We start from the raw sequence: 19,639 nt of genomic DNA on the forward strand, positions 1-19,639 counted from the left end.
AAAAAAGTATGCAATACAAGTAAAGTAGAATACTTCACATTTAAATAGATTTAACAAAAGGCACCTGCTTATAGCATTATTGTAATCCAATACCGTCAAATGGCATGTCAAATGTAATCTGATTACATAATCAACAGTTGCCACCCAGAGTGTCACAGCATGCAGGTAATTCACAGTGATGAAATATGCACCCCCTCTCCTCCCCTTCAGTGTAGTGACAGGATGAGTCTCCTGAGTCCTGTGTGTGTGTGTGTGTCTTCTTCTCTCCCTTTTTATTAAATGCTCTAAAAACAAAAACGCCTGGATGAAATGGTGCTGAAACTGCCGCGGAGGAAAAGCACATTTAATTCGTCTTCAGCTGACATTTGGCGCAACACCGAGCACACTGGATGCACGCAGACCGAGGACGGAGTGGCGACAAGGGGCGAACTACCTGTTAGCTTCTCCCGGCTGCAGCGCGGAGGACTCAGAAGTGTGCTTTCATTTTGCCCATTTTCGCCTTTTCTACTGACTTCTTGGATTAAAACCGACGCGTTAGAGACGAAGCTGCTTGTTTTAGATGGAGGTAATGTGGGGACAGTGGTGACCCTGTGGGGAAACCTACAGTAAAACAGGTTAAAGAAGGAGAGAGGAAGAGGATCCAGAGGAGCGTGTGTTTGCGGAGACAGAGGAGGGTATGCCCGGCTCTCTGCACCCGGACCTGCGGCTGCTGTTACTGCTGGCCTGCTGCCACACACCGGGGCTGGTCGGAGCGAGTGAGTATGTTTACCATTTTCCCACTCATGTTCAATGTCAGATGGCATCAGACGTGAAGTGCAGAAACAACGCGTCCAGGTGATATTGACCTATATATGATACAGCTGTGTTTTAATGTAGAAATACACTTAAAAAATGCAATTTGTATCGCATTCAATTAGTAAATCAGTCTGTTATTAAGCAACACGGTAACACTTTACAATAAGGTACACAAAATGTGCTTAGTTACTGCTTAGTTACTGAGGAACTACTAGATAGTTAATGGTTAGTTAATGAGTTCCTCAGTGGACTGCGATTGAGGAACTGATGGTTAGTTACTGGTAAACAGACTGGGGGTACTGTATTAATGAATCATTCGTTAATGGTTACTTAATGAGGAGTTCCTGGGAGACTTTGATTGAAGCAATGGTCCGCTGCAGCAGGGCACTTTTAAACCTGCCATCTTCGGCTGGCTTGGGTCCCACACTGGATCAACTGGTGGAGGTGGATCCGACTCACGTTTTACTGCTTAAGTCATCATTATTTACCTTACCATTACTTAGGCCGTTTGGGTACGGTAAACTCAAGGAACTCAAACAAAAACAGTAGTTACCCATTACCTAATGATTACTTTACCGTTACTAAAACAGTAGTTACCCATTAACTAATGCTTACCTTACCATTCCTTAAGCAGTGTGTGTCCCCTCAAGTAAAGTAATGCATCAAAAACAGTAGTTACCCATTACCTAATGATTACCTCACCATTATTTAAGCAGTTTAACAAACAAACAAACCCTGTGCACTCAAGTTTACATTTTTATTTAAACAACAATCCAAAGCACACTAATAACAAAAAGGAGGTTGCTTTCAGAACTTGTGAAAGCGGCGTATGTCATGCAGCAATCTGCCTAAGGGGCCATCTTTGTGTTTATTTGCCAGCCAATGTGTCCACTCGATCAAAGCAAGATGACTCTTCAGAGTCTTCACTGTGCGGTTTCCTCGCAGTCTCCAGACCTGTGACTTGTAAGTTGACCAAGCCCGCTCAATGTTTTGGGTGTGGGCTCCTGTGTCTGGGTTCACAAATGAACGGCTGTGGTTCACAGAGAAATGAACAAAGCCACTTTCTGCGATTGCAGTGATGTATGCCCTCCACATGTCCGTTATCACGTGGTCCCTTGGCGAACGTATTTTGTGACCAGAGGAATTAAGTGGCGCCTTGATCTTTGTTTCACCAGCCTCAGGATAGGTCTTCTCCTTGTTCCTGTGATGCCCAGCATACCAAAGACCCATTTTCTCCTCCTCCACGTAGGACCGAATCTTCCCCTACCATAAAGCAGTGAAAAAGGACAACACAATTATATAAAAATAAACATCAGTAATTTCAATTGATAAACAAAGTCAAATGTGTTTGTTATTTGCGTTCTTTTACAATTTAAAAATATTCACTTCCTTTCTCAAAAAAGAAGAGAAAAATATTAAAATGTAGTGGTACAAACAGAAAAGGCTGTTTAATTTTATTAAGTTAAAGTTTGCTTATTTTGCTGCAAGAAACATGAAAAGGTGATAGATATTGGAATTAGATGATATATAAATAGATTATGCACTTTTAAAATGTTAGTAATAAAATGTAAGAATATGGATTTATTTCCTTATTGATTAATGATCTGATTGGATGAGATACTTCTTAGCTTCTAAATTCTTTTTTTCTGTTATTTGACTGTGTATACACTGTGGAGCTGGCTCTCTCTAATGTATACTCTGTCTTGGAAGCCTAAGCATGCCAGTCATAAGGGTGTTAATGACACAATTATAAAATTACATTACTTTGCTCAGTCATTTGTTAATCTCTGACTTTAAAAGATATGTTGTTATTTCACCTTGAAAAACAAAGTTTTTAGTTTTAGTGAGGCCAAAGGCTAAGGCTCTGTAGTTTATATACACCTTCCTTTTGTGGTAGAAGTTGCTTTCGTCCAGCATGACAAATTAATTTGGTCCTCCAAGTCTCTGCTTTCCCCTCCTTTCTCTCCTCCTGATTGCACTCTTGCAGACCTTCCTCAACTTCTGGCTCATTTTTGACAGCGTGCGACTGCTTCCTGCCACGCCATCCTGCAGCATGTCAATTTGCCTTAGCTGCAGTCCCTGGGAAAATCTGTTAAAGATCAATATAAAATTACTAAATATGAACAAAAACATATGAAGACGAATGCATTCAGCACCAGTGGCTATATTAATTATATAATTCACATTAGACATTTGTTATTACTCAAAATGAAACAGATAAAATTAATTAGCAACATTCAAATATTCTATCAAGTTTCCCTATATCAGAGCATCTACGCATGTATTTTTAAACTATTAGAATAATCACACATTGTGAACCAATTTTTTTGTTGAGGAACATTTTGAATGCAGGAATTTTACTGTAACAGAGTATTCGTACACTCTGGTACTTCTACTTTTACTCTAGTACAAGATCTGAGTACTTCTGTTTTACTCAAGTACAATATCTGAGTACTTCTACTTTTACTCAAGTACAATATCTGAGTACTTCTACTTTTACTAAAGTACCAGATCTGAGTACTTCTACTTTTAATCAAGTACAAGATCTATACTTATACCACCTGTTTATAGCCTATGAAAAAAACTATTAGAAAACGAAGGCTAAAGCTAATGTTAGCAGATAGTGACAATGTATGCTAGTTAGCTAGCTCAACGATTCCTTAAATAATATTGCGACAGAAACATTTTTCTGTTCACATCACGCTCTGCCGCTCCAACAGGGAGCTCTGCTCTGAACACCCGAACGGTAAGGCGATATGGGTCCGTTCTTATTGTGCATCCATGGGTAAAGGTAAAACCTTTATATATACAGTCTATGGGTAAAACGCATGTAGTACTGAACACGTAACATGAACGTGCCGGGCGACGCGGGCCCGTGGGTTAGATGCGCGTTCATAATGCCGAGGGAAATAACTCTCGAATATTGTCATCAGAGTCCGGCGCAGTTCCTGGGGGCTTGGTGTGAAAGCGACGCCAATGTGCCCCGCCACACCTCCAAGCCGCCTGCGTTGTGAATTGCCAAATAACTAGCGCTTAGTCCGCTAGCTCAATGCTAACATATAATGGATAACGGAATTGACGCGTCAACATGCTTAAAATAAACGTAATACTTACAGGCATTCATTTGCTGTGCTCTGAGGAAATGACTGATATTATTGATGAATTAATATTACCTGTACATTTATTTCATCCAGCTGAACAAGGATCATTTGCTCCTCTCAAACAGGGACAAACACCTCACTGACTTCTTCGTCGTTTTCCCTCTGTGTTTTTTACGTCGGCACTTCCTACAAAAGACAAATCGTAAATTCATAGTCCTTTTTTCCTGATAAAGAACTTATCTTTGTAACATTACATATCAGTAAACAGAGGAAGTCATCGTTAAAACTCGTGCTAAAAATGTAAGACTTAGCACTGCAGTCCGTCGACGTTTGAGTGTTTCTCCAGTTTCCTCCTTTTTGCAGAGTTTGCATTTCATTTTTCCTTGAAGCAACTCCCTTTTCATTAAAAGTCTATTTGGTGTGCAGTGTCATGATAACCTAAAACCATAGACTACTGCGGCGTTACTACTGCGTTACTGCGGCCCGTCCACAAACCCTAACACCCAGCGTAGTTCAACACACATCAAATACGACCGCACCAAACACCTCTCCCCCTTCCACCTCATCCACACACATAACCCCCCAGCACACACACAAGCCACTTTCACCCATCACTGAAATACTGGACGAAGAGGAGTTCCCACACCTTCCACAGGCTGAGGCCCCCCACAACATGACGGCATTCACAGGCCCAACTCCCTCCTCCAGCCGGACTCCAGAACACCGGAACACCCCACCCTCCACCTCCCCCCCCTTCCTACAGGCCATTTCCTGTCATCTCCAAACCATCACCGCCCACTACCCCTGCCCGGCTCCCTCATCCGCTCCTTGCTCCTAACCCCAACCCCCCTCCCCCAACAGCTACATTATACACAATCCCTACCGACGACCCATCCTCCCCCGAGCACCCCATCAGCCAGTTGCCAGGACGGACCAGCCCAGTCCCTCTGTGTCACAGAAGGGTCAACTACCACGGAAGATCCCCCTGCTACCTCTGCCTATCCGCCATCCCCGTGCTTTTACACCTCTACACCACAGGATCCATCTCAAAACACCACCCATAATCACCAGGACCGTCTGCAACCCTAACCCTAACCAGCCACCTCCGCTGATGCAGCCCCCCAGAGCTTCGTCTCCGCCACCACCACCTCCCCTACCACCCCAGGCCATCTCAACCAGGATTGCCAGGGGCCCATTAGAAGTGGAGGCCCAGGTTTATACACCAGCAGACATACACACACCCCAGGCAACACCCCTCACAGGCAACACACACACACAACCAATTCCAATGTCTCAGTCGTCCTCCCTGACACCATTTCTCCCATCTGCTCCTCCGCAACAGTTTGCGCTGGTCCCCACTGGGACTCCAATCAGGGGCAGGCCCCATCAGATCCTAGGTCCGACCAACTAACAGGAGGGAACATGATGACAGAGTCACAAAAGGTCAAACCAACCAACAATGCGACTCACTCTGATCCCTCCTGTACACTACCTGATGGGGCCCAGCCACCTGCTCACCCCCCTGTGGGGGCCAGCGCTTCTGTCATCCCTAATCCGATCCCCTCCACCCAACACCTCTCAACTCCCCACTCCCTCAGCCATGTATGCATGCAGATACCACCTACAAAAGAAAAAATCTGATTGGTCCATTCAAGTAACCAAACCGATACTCTTCATAGGGGATTCAAACCTGGCCAGAATCCCTAAACACTCACACTCCAACATCCAATTGGACAGTTACCCCGGTGCAGCAGCGTATAATATTATGAAATTACTCACAAAGACAGCTCCCATCCCCACAGTCAAAATGGTCATCCTCTCTTTTGGACTCAACAACAGGGAGCAGGATGCCCACCGCACCACCCTCAAACAAATCCGATCCATATTCCGACTGGCCAAAACAGTCTTCCCCGGAGCGACCCTCTACTTCCCACACATCCAATGCTCATCCTCCTTACCCCCCACGCATCAGTACAACCTGGACATCATCAATAACACCCGCTTCACTGACGCCAAACACCTTGCAGGCATTTCAGACGACATCTTCACCACCAGACAAGACATCATACACTGGTCCCCGGAATCAGCTTCACTCATTTTTCACGGCTGGCTACAACAACTACAACTGAATTTCTGATTACTCCCAAAACCAACCCGGGACACACCACAAACCCACTCACACAACACCCACCACACCCGGACCTGGGGTGGAACTCACCATCAACCCTTCTTAACTTGTCCAAACTGTTCACCCCCTCTGCAGCTCAACAACAGTTACTGCAGAGGGGCCTCACATTCGTCCCCCCGCATTCGACTGGGAGGAACTTCATAGGGACCTACACCAGTACCATAGACGCATCAAACTAATCGATTACTTTGACCCCAACACACCCCTCCAACCCAGACTCTTTATGCACCCCTCCAACTGGGAACCCCTTACCTCACAACTACACACCAGCACACAGACACTCATACACACAGATCTACAGGCCCTGCGCACACATCGGCCCCCACCGGACGTCCCAGACAATCTGACAGGGGCCGAGCGCAGGGCCCTCACACACAGTGGCGACTGGTCATTAGGGGCAGGTGGGGCACAGCCCCACCTAGTGTCAGCAGAAAGTATTACAAATAATGATTACAAAAAATGCAAAAAAAATATTAAAAAAAAATATAAAATATATTTTAAGATCATGTTTAATCATCTGATTCGTCTGTACATTGCTGTTTTAGTCTGTGTTCTTCTAATTAGTGTGTCTACAGTCACAGTGTGTGCCTATTGAGCTGTTTAGAGCCATGTGGGACAAAACCTGATCATGCCCCTCCCTCTCGCTGTGAAGTGAACGGTGACTGTAAAAACTACACTGCGCATGCTCAGAGTATTTTCCTATTTAATGTGTGGGGCAAAAAAATAATGACCATAGGGGCACTGAGCTGCCATCCCCACCATACGTCATCTCACATCATTCAGAGCTGTAAGTACGTGTGCCGCGAAAAAGTGTGGTGTGTGAAGAGGAGACGAGAGAGCTGCAGTGACGCATCCTAAAACCAGGAAGTAAGCTGCGCATGGCTTCCCTCGACAAAAAAGCAATGAGGTTTCTCCATAGGATTTTAGAAAATAGCTTGAAATAAGATCTGTAGGAAACGTACCTGTTAGATAAATGCACGTTTTGTTCAGCCGGATAACATCCACATGTCTACCCTACTTTTATAATTTTTTTATCATAAATCTATCGATTAGATTTATGATAGACTTTTGAAACTACAAGAACATAAGGAGGACTTTTACAAAAAAGTTATAGACATTTTTGTCCAGAAGGATAGGCAAATGGACTTAATCTTCAAGTCAAGGTAAGACCGCAATTTTATTGAAAATGGGATCTTACTAAGAGAGAACAATTCAATATTTAAATGATAAAATTACATTTTTTGGGTATCCTTTTGTTGAACTGTCTGTTTAAAATTAATCGAAGCATCAGACAAAAAAAGCTTTTGAAAATAATATTATATTTTGGTTTAGGTCAAAATATAATATTTGTAAACCTGAAGAGTCAGTGCCAGTGCCTCACCAGCCATGAACCTCACTGCACGTCACTGCAGAAGCTTATATATAGACATCTAAGTTTTTTTGTGCCCCACCACTTTTGTACATATAAAAACGCCACTGCTCACACAACTCGCAAACACCAACATCATCAAACCGGCCGATAAGGGCTCCAAAATAATAATCATGGACAGACACTCATACATTACTGAAGCACACAGACAACTACACAATGAGATACATTACAAACTTATACCAACATCCATACAACTACAGACACAGCAACTACTTCGGCCCATCATCACCTCTGTTGATAATTTGTGATCTTCTCGCTCCCAGGAAAGAAACTTAAAATAACGAGACTAATGGAGTCTCTGAAAAGGTTCAAATGGGTAGTTTAATTAAGTAACGTGGTTAAAGAACAAGCATGGTGAATGGAGAGACAAAGCCGGCGTTGTCTTCAGGGAGGCTGCAGCGAAGAAAAGGGACTGAGTTATCTTTCGTCCTGCCTTTTTATCCACGTCTCGTTGTCCCCCGCTGTGCAAATAGTGGGTGGCCCCCTACTCATTTGCCGGTTCGATATCGCGAGAGCACAGATGATTTCGACATTGATATTCTCTGCCTACTTCCTTAAGCATTTTCTCCTCATTATCTCTGTCATGACTTTCTATTTAATACCTTATAAACAGCTGTAATCGTTAGTTTAGAAGTCCTAGAAACACTTTCACGACATGCTACGTACTGACCGGATATGAAGGATTTTCAGAATAAAGCTTGGCATTGAGACTTTGAGAACTTCCGGGTTTTTTTCACAATAAAACAGCTTTTAAAACTGACGATATATTTTAGACTAATTATGCTATTAACATTGATTTTAATTTCTAACAATCCCTCCTTTCACACCTTTTAAGGTGTGAACACAATACTGAAATTAATGAGTTCTTCATCTGTAAACATTGATTTTAATTTTCTAACACCTCCCTTTACACCAACAAATTCATCTCCTCAAAACAAAAAGACTACCTCTTCGGCCCTGACAATCCACGCACCCGCCTATTTTACCTTCTTCCCAAAATCCACAAGGATCCCTCCACCTGGACTATTCCCTATGAGGTTCCCCCCGGTCGACCCATCGTCTCGGACTGCAACAGTACATCCTATAACATCTCCCAGTACGTGGAACACCACCTAGGCCCCCTTTCTATAAAACACCCCAGTTACATCCGAGAAACATACCATTTCCTGCAATTGATCAGACCCATGGTCGTCCCGAATCAAGCCTATCTATTCACCATCGACATTGACAGCCTGTATACCAACATCAACACCATCCTAGGCCTGCAAGGAGTGTCCTCCACCTTCACCCACAACCCGGATCACCTCAGACCAGACTCCCACGTCCTCCAATTACTCTCCATCTGCCTCAACAATAATGATTTTACCTTTAACAACCAACACTCCTGCAAATTCACGGGATGGCCATGGGCCAACGCTTTGCACCCTCATATGCAAACATCTATATGAGCGAGTGGGAGCGAGAGGCCTTGGACAAATGCACCCTCCTGCCATCCCTCTACCTCCGTTACCTGGATGACATCATCGGCATCTGGCCCCATCCCATTACCTCCATAACCACCATCCCTCCATAAAACTCAAACACACCATACATGCAGATGAGATTAACTTCCTGGACACAACACTCTTTTTCCAACCGCTCAACCACACACATAAGAAGATATACACCAAAGTGTACTTCAAAGCCACAGACACACACTCACTCCTTCATAAATCCAGTCATCACCCCAAACATACATTTGCCGGAATAATAAAATCTCAAATAATTCGATTCCACCGCATCTCATCCAAATTTTCTAACTTTGAACATGCCACACAAACACTATTTCACAGCCTCCGCACCAGAGGGTATTCCCAACGGTTCCTCCGCCGGATAAAAACCTCCACCTTGGCCTCCCTTGCTCTCACTCGCTCCTCCACCACCAGCCAGTCTCCATCCCAGGTCCGACATCCGGGAGAGTCCATACCCCCAGTCCCCCCTATACATCCTAACCCTAACCCCCTAGCCCTAACCCCTAACCTCACCATCCCATACCCTAACCAGGGTTTGCATCCCCAACCCCCCTGCCCTGACCCTTCCCATTCCCCGACTGGGACCGTGGACCTCCCGGAACCCCACATCCGCCCTCACACACGCCCTTCTGACCCAGACCCCCACTTGACGGACCCCCCCAGACTCATCCCCCTGGTTTCTACCTTTTCACACACACTACCTCCAGGCTACATCACACCCTCAAACGCAACTTCCGGACATTATAATCACAACACCCACACTTCACCCACCATAGGATTATCCTAGCACACAGAAAAAACAATAGCCTCCAAAACATACTGATACGCTCTAAATGTTCCACACACATAGTCGCACCACACGCACCTCACAGCCAACACTACGCCCCCAGAGAATTCATACACAACCATTACAGTCAAACTGGCTTCCCCACCCTCGGCTCCTTTTCCCTGGAAACCACCAACGTTGTATACATCATTACCTGCACCACCTGCCATAAACACTATGTTGGAGAAAACCGGTCATTCCATCCTCATCCGACTCAAACAACATCTGTATAACATCAGAGAGGGTCGTCTCACAACACCACTGGTCCATCACTTTCAGTCCCATCCCGCTGTCAGCATAATCATCTCAGGTCTGGAGTCCAATAACTGCTGGACTATTGGGCAGAGGAAGAGGGCGGAGAAATTGTGGATACAAAAACTGGGCACCACCATCCCGAGGGGGCTAAATAACAGCTGACAACACCTAAACATTCTCATACCACACAAACCACACATTACAACACCCATCCACAGACCAATAGGCCAGTGCACACAAATCATAACCATGAATCACAAACCCTAACCATAACTCAAAACCAGCGTAGTTCAAGATGTGCTGCCGCTGCCGGGCCAGACCGGAAGTTGAAGCACAGCGAATTCCGCCGTGGAGCGCACGTGTTCACACGATTCAAACCAATAGTTTTGATGTTTTGAATCAGGTATTTCATCTTCCTTGTTAAATTGACAAAGCACAGCTTCTGTATCTTCACTGATATACAATTAAAATATTAAAACCGTAATAAAGTGTTAATGCGCTGCAAATCGGGATCCGGCTGGAGCACTACGCAAGACACGCCCCTTCATAGCATTCACGTGCTACGATTGGCCATGAGCCTGTCTCGTGCATCTCGGCTGAAAATGGACATGAGGAGAAACAAACGAAAGAAGATGGGGTCCCGCAAGCGTTTCTTGTCAGAATGTAAGTATGAATTGAAATTTCTTTTTTATTTGAAAAATTAGTAACACTGCTTTGCGAAATCATCTCAATTGACACATGTATTACACTTTTTGTTCTGTGCTATCTGATTTGAGGTTGCTAGCTAAACCACGAGGACCCACCGTGACACAGTTGTTACATAATAATAATAATAATACATTACTAGGGATGGGTACCGAGCCCCGGTATTAAACGGGCCCCGGGGCTGAATTATTAAAGACCGTGGTACCGTTAAGCTCCGACATTATCGGTCTTTTTATCGGTACTGGAGACATCTAAAAAATATGTCATGTGTATTATTGCTACACAAACATTATATTGCAGTTTTAGTGTCGCCAACTCCGTTTCTAATACGCAAAAAGACTGCAAAATGCGTCATTTTTAGTATTTTCGATCTCTCCAATCCAGACGAGAGATCTCTCTCCCCCGCCTGCTTGCGAGGGGGCGGGGCAGTTTACACACACGCAGCTGCTACATGCAGCAACACACACACACACGGAGGAGATGGCGGAGAGAACGCGCTCCGAGGTGTGGTTAAACTTTACCCGTCTCGCTCGTTGCCTAAAGTGCAATAAGAGTTTAGCATGTCAGGGCGGTAACACGAGCAATTTGTCTAAACATCTTGCAAAAGTGCACCACGTTCAGACGGAGAAATGCACCGGGTTCGACTGTCTCTCTAGTAGCTCTGTAGCCCCATCCACGAGTAACGTTTCCACGTCAGGTGTTATGTATGCTAGCAGCAACACACGGAGCTAACTCAATGATTCAAACATGGGTTAATGATTAGAGGGAACTGAGTTATTTAGTTTGTTAAAGTTTCAGCCATTCTGTTCACAGTTCTGTCATCAGATTATTTAATATGATTTGTTAAAACGTTTCTGTTGATGTGAAATATTATGCATTTCATTTAAATAAAAAGCAATGTTAGTTTTGTTCACAATTTGTTAATTTTCATTTAATCGTTTATTTGAATAGGGACAATGCACATTAATGAACACTTTAGACAAATAATGCTTCAAGTAGGGTGACAGAAAGCCACAAGTGGGACAGAGAGTATATTTGTGTGGGACAATGTGGGACATGTAAATGTAATGTTGACGCATGAACTGTCAACGGGGGGGGGGGGGTACACTGTGGACCTCTGTCGCCTGTCAGCGCAACTTACATAATGCCGTTTAAAACATAATCATAATGGCAGAAAAGCGTTTTGGCCAATCAAAATGAAATATGCGTGCGGGACATCGTCTCAATTTGCGGGACGCACCAAAAGTCGTGAAAATGCTGTGCAGTCCCGCGCAAAGCGGGACATCTGGTCACCCTAGCTTCAAGTGTAAATATGCCGGATTTTAGCTTTGAGCTAATTTCCATCCGTCGTCCCTGACATACAACATATAGTTAGTTTACCTCATTTTTCTCTCCAAAAGAACCGATAAGAGTACCGTTAAAAGACCGGACCGATAAGCGGTATCGATAAAAGTAGTAGTACCGTTAAAACCTTAACGATACCCATCCCTATACATTACATTTATCAGGGTTGCCAACTTTGGGTACCTGGCTGGAGTGAGATTTTGATATCATCGGTTTAATTCGGTTTAATTACACATATGCGCACGAAATGACTGCTATCGTGTCAGCAGCGGGACCTTAGCATATATATAGGATATATATACAATATATACAAATACACAATAATGGACACAGACTATAAAGGGCACACAGTTTCATTCACTAATGAAAGTCAAACATGTTTGTTTCCACTGTTTTATTGTGTGCCTGTCGCGATAAGCAATTCATTGACTTATCGTACGATAAATAAAAATGAACTCGATAACTTTTCTGACCTCGATAAATTGCCATTTACATGAGGATGTGACAAGCAGTTTGAAAGGATGTACTTGAATTATTATTATATATTATCATTATGTCAGTGGTCTAAAATGGTCATACAACCGTGCCGACAATATTATCGTTTATCGCAATCATTTCCGGGAAAATGTATCCAACAAAATTAATTATCATGAGAGGCCTATACATGAAACACACACGCACAAACAAATCTACAGACTTACTCCAAACTGCCAAATATATTAATTAACACACTCACTCTCATATACTCTTTGACTCTATTTTGGCCTAGTAGAACAATAAGCAGCAGACTTTTACTTTTTTATCATTTCTACTGGATCTTAGATCTGCGCATGCGCAATACGGGTCGGCAGTTGCGGCTCCAGAGTATTTTTGTTGGGTAATCTATGGTAGGGCTAACCCATACAGTGGTGGGGCTCAAGTCAGTATCTGCAATGTAATTACACACACGCTCCCCCCGACAGTGAAACGCCACACGTGAGGTTTAGATTATTTCCCTGTCTCTCTCAATCCAAATTGAACTGTATGTAATAAAAAGGCACATTTGTCTTGTAGTAAATAAAAAGGGCGACCTGGAGCCAATCCTGCAATTTCCCCACAAGTGAAAGAGTTGACATGCTGAAAACCCAACCCCTGCAGGGGGGTCTGGGGGGATTCTCCCCCAGGAGATTTTTTAAAATACTAACATAAAATACACATTCTGGTACTCTCTTGAGAAGAAAAATAAATAAATCTATTACTACACATTTAAAAAAATGAATGTCTTTTTTGTTACTTTGTTCTGAAAGCTGAACCTGCTGCTCCTCACAGAGAGAAGAGGGAAGAGGCTGTGTGAATTACTTTACATTGTGGATAAGGGTGGATAGCCCCCATTGTTCTGTGTGTCAAAATGAAAGACAGCCCACACACCTATCAATCATCAAACCGTGGGGTCTTATTTCATTACGTGTTGACTATCAACACGTAATGTTGTATCGATGTATAGAGATGTACTACCGCAAAAGTATCGGGACTTCCTGCAACAACACCACGCCGTTATCGTGATTCTGATTGGCCAGAAGACATTATCAAAGATGTTCTATTGAAAAGACGATCACCGCTCCAGCACTTCAAATATTGCAGTACCCATAAGGATGCCTTATACATGCCGCAGTTTTTGCGTGGCTGTGTCTTTAGTTGTAAGCCCATTGGCGATCTGTTGTTATTAGCATCTGGTTAGCTAGCTAGCTATAAAGAGCTTTTTCTACAACCAGGTGGAAGAGAGCTCTCTCCTGACAGACTGAGAGGCTCAAATAACCTCAGCTCAGTGAGGTTAAGGCACACCTTGATATGATCATTATAGTTATATAAAAAAAAAGAGACTAAATGAAAAACAGGTATAAAATACTTTGACAGTAACAAAAACGTTTTAAAAAATAACAAGAATACAGTTTAAAAGGGGAGTGATTTGTAAAATATCCATAAAGAAAAAGAGAAATCTGCTTACAGGTCTGTTTCATATGGGTATTGGGAGATGTGTCCATAGATCTCTTCATTTTGCTCTCAAAGTGCACCAGATTGATGCATTTAACTTCAACATTTAAAAACAAATTTGCACACATCTTGTGTCCATATCTTTCTGTTTTGGTACATACACAACCGTGTATGCATGCATGCGCGAGTCATGGTAAAATATCTGGATTCAGAGGTTGCTTTTTCTTTGCACAGCATGAAAGAAAGGCGAAATGAATGGGCTGTGATTTTAGTTTTTTTAAGCAGAAATTGAGTTCAATAATTTGTACGGCCCTTGGAGAAAGTTGTAAAAATTGAAATGGCCCTTGAGAGAAAAAAGTTCCCCACCCCTGATCTAAATAATAATAAAAACCCTTGTACTGATTTGTAACTTAACATCTCTGTCTCCTATTGATCAGAGTATATTATAAAGAATAGCCAGTTAATTGAAGCATTATGTCAGATGGTATATTACGCTGTTTTTTCTGTTTCGAATAGTTCTCTCTTTTTTCACCATACGTGTGTTTGCATCCCTGAATATAAGTAGGCCTTTAATGTTAAACAGAACATGCTGTGATGTCGCTCTGTTCAGAGTGACACCAGTGTTTCCAAACAACTCCATCTCTGTTGGTCTCTGCACGCTTACATTAACCTGCAGTGTCAGATTTTTCAAAAAAAACAGGGAGAGCAGCTTCTCCAAACTGTTCCATTTAAAGGCTGCTGAGACATGAGGATGCCAGGCTGAAACTTGGCAATATTGATGCATTATAAATTAGAAACGGAGCAATCTCGATATAGCGTTAAATCCACATTGTGGATCGTCTTATCAGTTATCTCTATTAAACATGATTGGATAAAAGTAGAGCTGATTGCCCAAACCTAACTTCTGTATATAAAAGGTACACACCCCAAACACAATGGCTAACATTTAAACATTACTTTGAGCAAAGCTACACGACGAGTAATACCTTTACACTACACCAATTCATTACACAATTTTGTATGTAAGGATTACACTACCACTATATAACACTAGTACAATAATATTATCAATACTAATAAACCCATATCCAAACTGATTTCTGCACTACAGACATCATTAGGATAGGCAATAACAAAGTACTGTGTTTAAATAGTTAAATATTTGTCTTTTTTTCTGTTTCAGTCCTGACCCCAGAAGACGCCATAACCCGCTACAAGCGTGTTCTTGAGGCTGTAAACAAGGGCAACAATAAAACGGCGGCTTACAGAGCGGTAGGAGTGGACCGCAAAACCATTGCCGACACTGCAGGAATTGCAGAACTCCATGCTGTGAACCCGGGCATCTTCCAAGATATCCGGGGAACACTGAAGAAGGGGGAAACCCTTCTCCGTTTCTCGGAGATGTGCAAGTCTGCCATAAAGGACCAAAATTTAGAGGCGAAGGTCCAGGACTTAAAGACAAATGGAGGACTATTATCCATTAATCCAAAGGGGAAGGAGGAAGGAATGGATGTTTTTTTGCTTTGCACTTGTTTTTAGTTTTTTTTTATAAAAAGTTGTTTTTTTATTTTATTTTCATTTTCTTTTTTTTTATGTTCATCCTTGTTTGAATAAAAATGTAAAACTTCAGTGGCTGTAGATCCGTCATTGTCATCAACAGTGTTTGTTTGTTTGTTTGTTAAACTGCTTAACTAATGGTAAGATAATGGTGAGGTAATCATTAGTTAATAGGTAACTACTGTTTTAGTAACGGTAAGGTAATCATTAGGTAAAAAAAACTACTGTTTTTGATGCATTACTTTACTTGAGGGGACACATACTGCTTAAGGAATGGTAAAGTAAGCATTAGGTAATGGGTAACTACTGTTTTTGATGCATTACTTTACTTGAGGGGACACATACTGTTTTAGTAACGGTAAGGTAATCATTAGGTAATGGGTAACTACTGTTTTTGTTTGCGTTCCTTGAGTTTACCATACCCAAACAGCCTAAGTAATGGTAAGGTAAATAATGATGACTTAAGCAGTATAACGTGAGTCGGATCCACCTCCACCAGTTGATCCAGTGTGGGACCCAAGCCAGCCGAAGATGGCAGGTTTAAAAGTGCCCTGCTGCAGCGGACCATTGCTTCAATCAAAGTCTCCCAGGAACTCCTCATTAAGTAACCATTAACGAATGATTCATTAATACAGTACCCCCAGTCTGTTTACCAGTAACTAACTAACCATCCATCGCAGTCACTGAGGAACTACTCATTAACTAACCATTAACTACCTAGTAGTTCCTCAGTAACTAAGCAGTAACTAAGCACATTTTGTGTACCTTATTGTAAAGTGTTACCGTGACATTTTTAACAGTAATAACAGGCTGTAATACCAGTAGGAGAAGCAATTGGACTGGAGTTAATCCTGCAGGTGTTTCTGAAATACATCCTGTCCCTTATTGACTTATCCCTTGTTAAGCATTTTTTTCTTATTTTTGTCTAGCGTATTCTAAATGTCACCAGTAAACAAAATGGACATTGCATTATCATGGTTATCCTTATGCTGGATTTTGGAGAAAAGGGGAATTCATCTAATGTACAGCGTTCACTTCTTGAACATTGTCAATGTTCATACTGTAATTTGAGGAAAGCAACAACAAAATGATGGTTGTTTTCCATGTTTCAGTGCAAAAAAAACACCTTCCTGCGTAGTTTTCTCTGCACCGTTTCATTTATCTCCTTAACACCAATGGTCCAGTCAGTATTAACATCATCAACTCAACAGGTAACTACAATTCTAAGGAGGAAGCTTCTAAAAAAAGGGTTAATATGTCAAGCAGAAATATGGGTTAATAAAAACACAAGTGTAAACATCATATAGCTTGAATGAAGAGAATAAATTAAATTAATAATGTAATCATATTTAATCACATAAAGTAACTGAAGGGGTTAACACAGGCCCAGCTAGAAATTCTTTGATCTAAAAACATTCTGAGAATGTTACATTCATTGTTCTAGGAATGTTTTCAGCGGGAAGTTTTCTTTTGGTTCCCAGAACGTTCTTCTGAAAGGTAGGATAACGTTCTCTAAAAACATTCTTAAAATGTTTTTGATAACATTGTTAGAACATTATGCCCTACTATTCTTAAAACGTTTTCAGCAGAAGCTTTTATTTTGGTTCCCAGAATGTTCTTCTGAAAGGTATGATAACGGTCTCTAAAAACATTCTTAAAATGTTTTTGATAACATTGTTAGAACATTATGCCCAACTGTTCTTAAAACGTTTTCAGCTGCAAGCTATATTTTTTTATGTTGCCAGAATGTTATTATTTTAGAGAAGGATAACATGCTTTATGTTTAAAACATTATGCAAATGTTCTGTGGTAACAATTTACTACAATATTAAAAATATTGGAACATAAAGACATAATATTCCTGTAATTGTTCAACTCAAAATTCCTGGGTAAGTGGACTGACCACTGTAACTATTGGAATTTGACTATTAATACATGTAAAAGGATGATATAGAAAAGGGGAGCTGGGAGTGGAGGTTGGTTATGGCAGCAGTGGGAAACAGTTGTTCCAGGGTGGAGAGGCCTGGCTGGTCTTGGGAGTGTGGAAGGCCTTGGGTTCCTCCTGGGAGAGACACAAAAATGAGTGTCAGGCAAAAGCAGGCAAAGTTGTCAAAGAATATGCTGGCAAAAAGCTAGAGCGGCACGCAACAAACCGTTCACAGCAACAATCCGGCAGGGAATGAGTGCAGGCTGCAGGCTTTCATAGTGTGGCTGATGAGCAGGTTGCAGGTGTGGTTGATTGGAGATAGCTCCCAGCCGTGTAGAGCAGACCAGCAGGCAGGGGGGGGGGGGGGGGCTAATTTGGCCGTTTTCGCATACTTTTGATTTGTCTTACTAAACCCCATTAAGAAATGTTTGGCATGCCAATGTTTGGTATCTTTTTTTTTAAGGACAACCTCACCTATATAACCTGATAGTTATTTTTTTCATTTTGAGATACTATATGAACATTTTGGACCCAAAATCACAAAAAAAATTAAAAACGGATTTTGAAAATGATATTATTTTTTATATAGGTAACACAAACATGCACAACGAAACTATTTGAAAGCTGGAAATATATACATGGGATGTCACTATGATAATGTGAAAGTTTGATTGAGGTAGCATGAACCTATATACACATTTTATGAACAAATAACAGGTGTATCCATAGGCGTTTTTTCCTAATTTCTCAAGTTCTGTCAACAGTAGGCACAACAAAACATTTAAAAGCTTAAATAATGTACATTGGATTTCATTCTGATAAGGCAAAAGTGTTATTATAAATATAATACAAATATATATATACACATTATGTACAAAAATCTGTTTTTTCTGTCTTTATCTGTGCCACGCTTCAAAGCAGTTTCTGTCAACAGAGGGCAACATCACAGGCTCCTCCTCCTCCTCCATGTCAACAAACAAGCTTATAGCTTGACTCACGTTCAGAGTTCTCTTCATCATAGTTGAATCTTCAAAACTCTAAATCTATCTAACTATATCTAAATTCTCAATGTTTGTCTGTCACTTTACTTCAATCGCCGTCTCTCTTCGTCTCCCGCCGTCTCCCGCCGCCTGTCTTCGTATATCTTCGTCTCTCTCCATAGAGTGGCGAAGTCACGCCCACCTACTTCCGGGTAATGGGACCTTATTTCGGAAAAATTATTCATTGAAGTCAATGGGGAGAGAAAACTTATCTTTCGATCCCGTTTGAATTGTGCCATGAATTACACATATGATGTTTGTCAATCTTAAAAAATAATTTCCATGTCAAAAAAGTCACAGTTTGTCGTAAAACTGTTGAAATATAAGACTATGAAAAATACGTAACTAGAAAGACTACAAATCCCAGAGTCGCGTAAGTGATGTCACAATTGTTTTCCTCCACCATTCAGATACCTAAGATCAGCGCAATATAGATATAATCTATCTATATGGCGCTGGCTAAGATAAGATAACTTTAACAAGATGCCTGTGTGCTTAGTACCAGGTTGTTATTATACCAGCAATGGGTCTTGCTCGTTCTTTTGCTTCCCGTCTGATGAAAGGACCAGGAGTGGCTTGATCAAGTTAGCTACCTAGCTAGTAGCTAGCACGTTAGTTAGCATTACAGCCTTGTCATTTTTATTAGCCTTAACATGAAGTAACATTAAGTAACCCAAAATGTTAAACAGTAAGAGTAGTAGTCATATTTCGTGAACCCTTTGAATAGTACTGTCACCGGTGTGATCACTCTATAATACACTATTTAAGCCCGGGGGAGAAATGCTAACGCTAACGTTAGCATCGGCGATCTTCTCTACTTCATGCTATCTGCACAAATGGTTGACATTAAACATTAAAACGACCAGGCAGTTCAGAGAGAATCAAAGGAAGGCAGGCAGGCAGCTTTGCATGACATTCTTCAGGACGTGTTTCATTGTGGTGATAGTGAGGATAGTCAAATCAAATCAAATCAAATCAAATCAGGTT

The 19,639-nt window shown here is 41.8% G+C and overlaps 1 protein-coding gene across 1 annotated transcript in view; it reads left to right on the forward strand.

The window, feature by feature from the left end:
- The first annotated feature begins 309 nt into the window (after window positions 1-309).
- Window positions 310-19,639, forward strand: part of LOC117469234 (fibronectin type III domain-containing protein 5-like) — a 93,902-nt gene continuing 74,572 nt past the window's right edge. Inside the window, exons 1-2 of the mRNA XM_034113615.1 lie at window positions 310-472; window positions 607-759. Coding sequence (XP_033969506.1) covers window positions 310-472; window positions 607-759 — 316 coding nt within the window. The remainder of the gene's footprint in view (window positions 473-606; window positions 760-19,639) is intronic.

The sequence above is a fragment of the Trematomus bernacchii genome, unplaced genomic scaffold, assembly GCF_902827165.1.
Source record: "Trematomus bernacchii unplaced genomic scaffold, fTreBer1.1, whole genome shotgun sequence".
In the NCBI taxonomy this organism is placed as follows: Eukaryota; Metazoa; Chordata; class Actinopteri; order Perciformes; family Nototheniidae; genus Trematomus; species Trematomus bernacchii.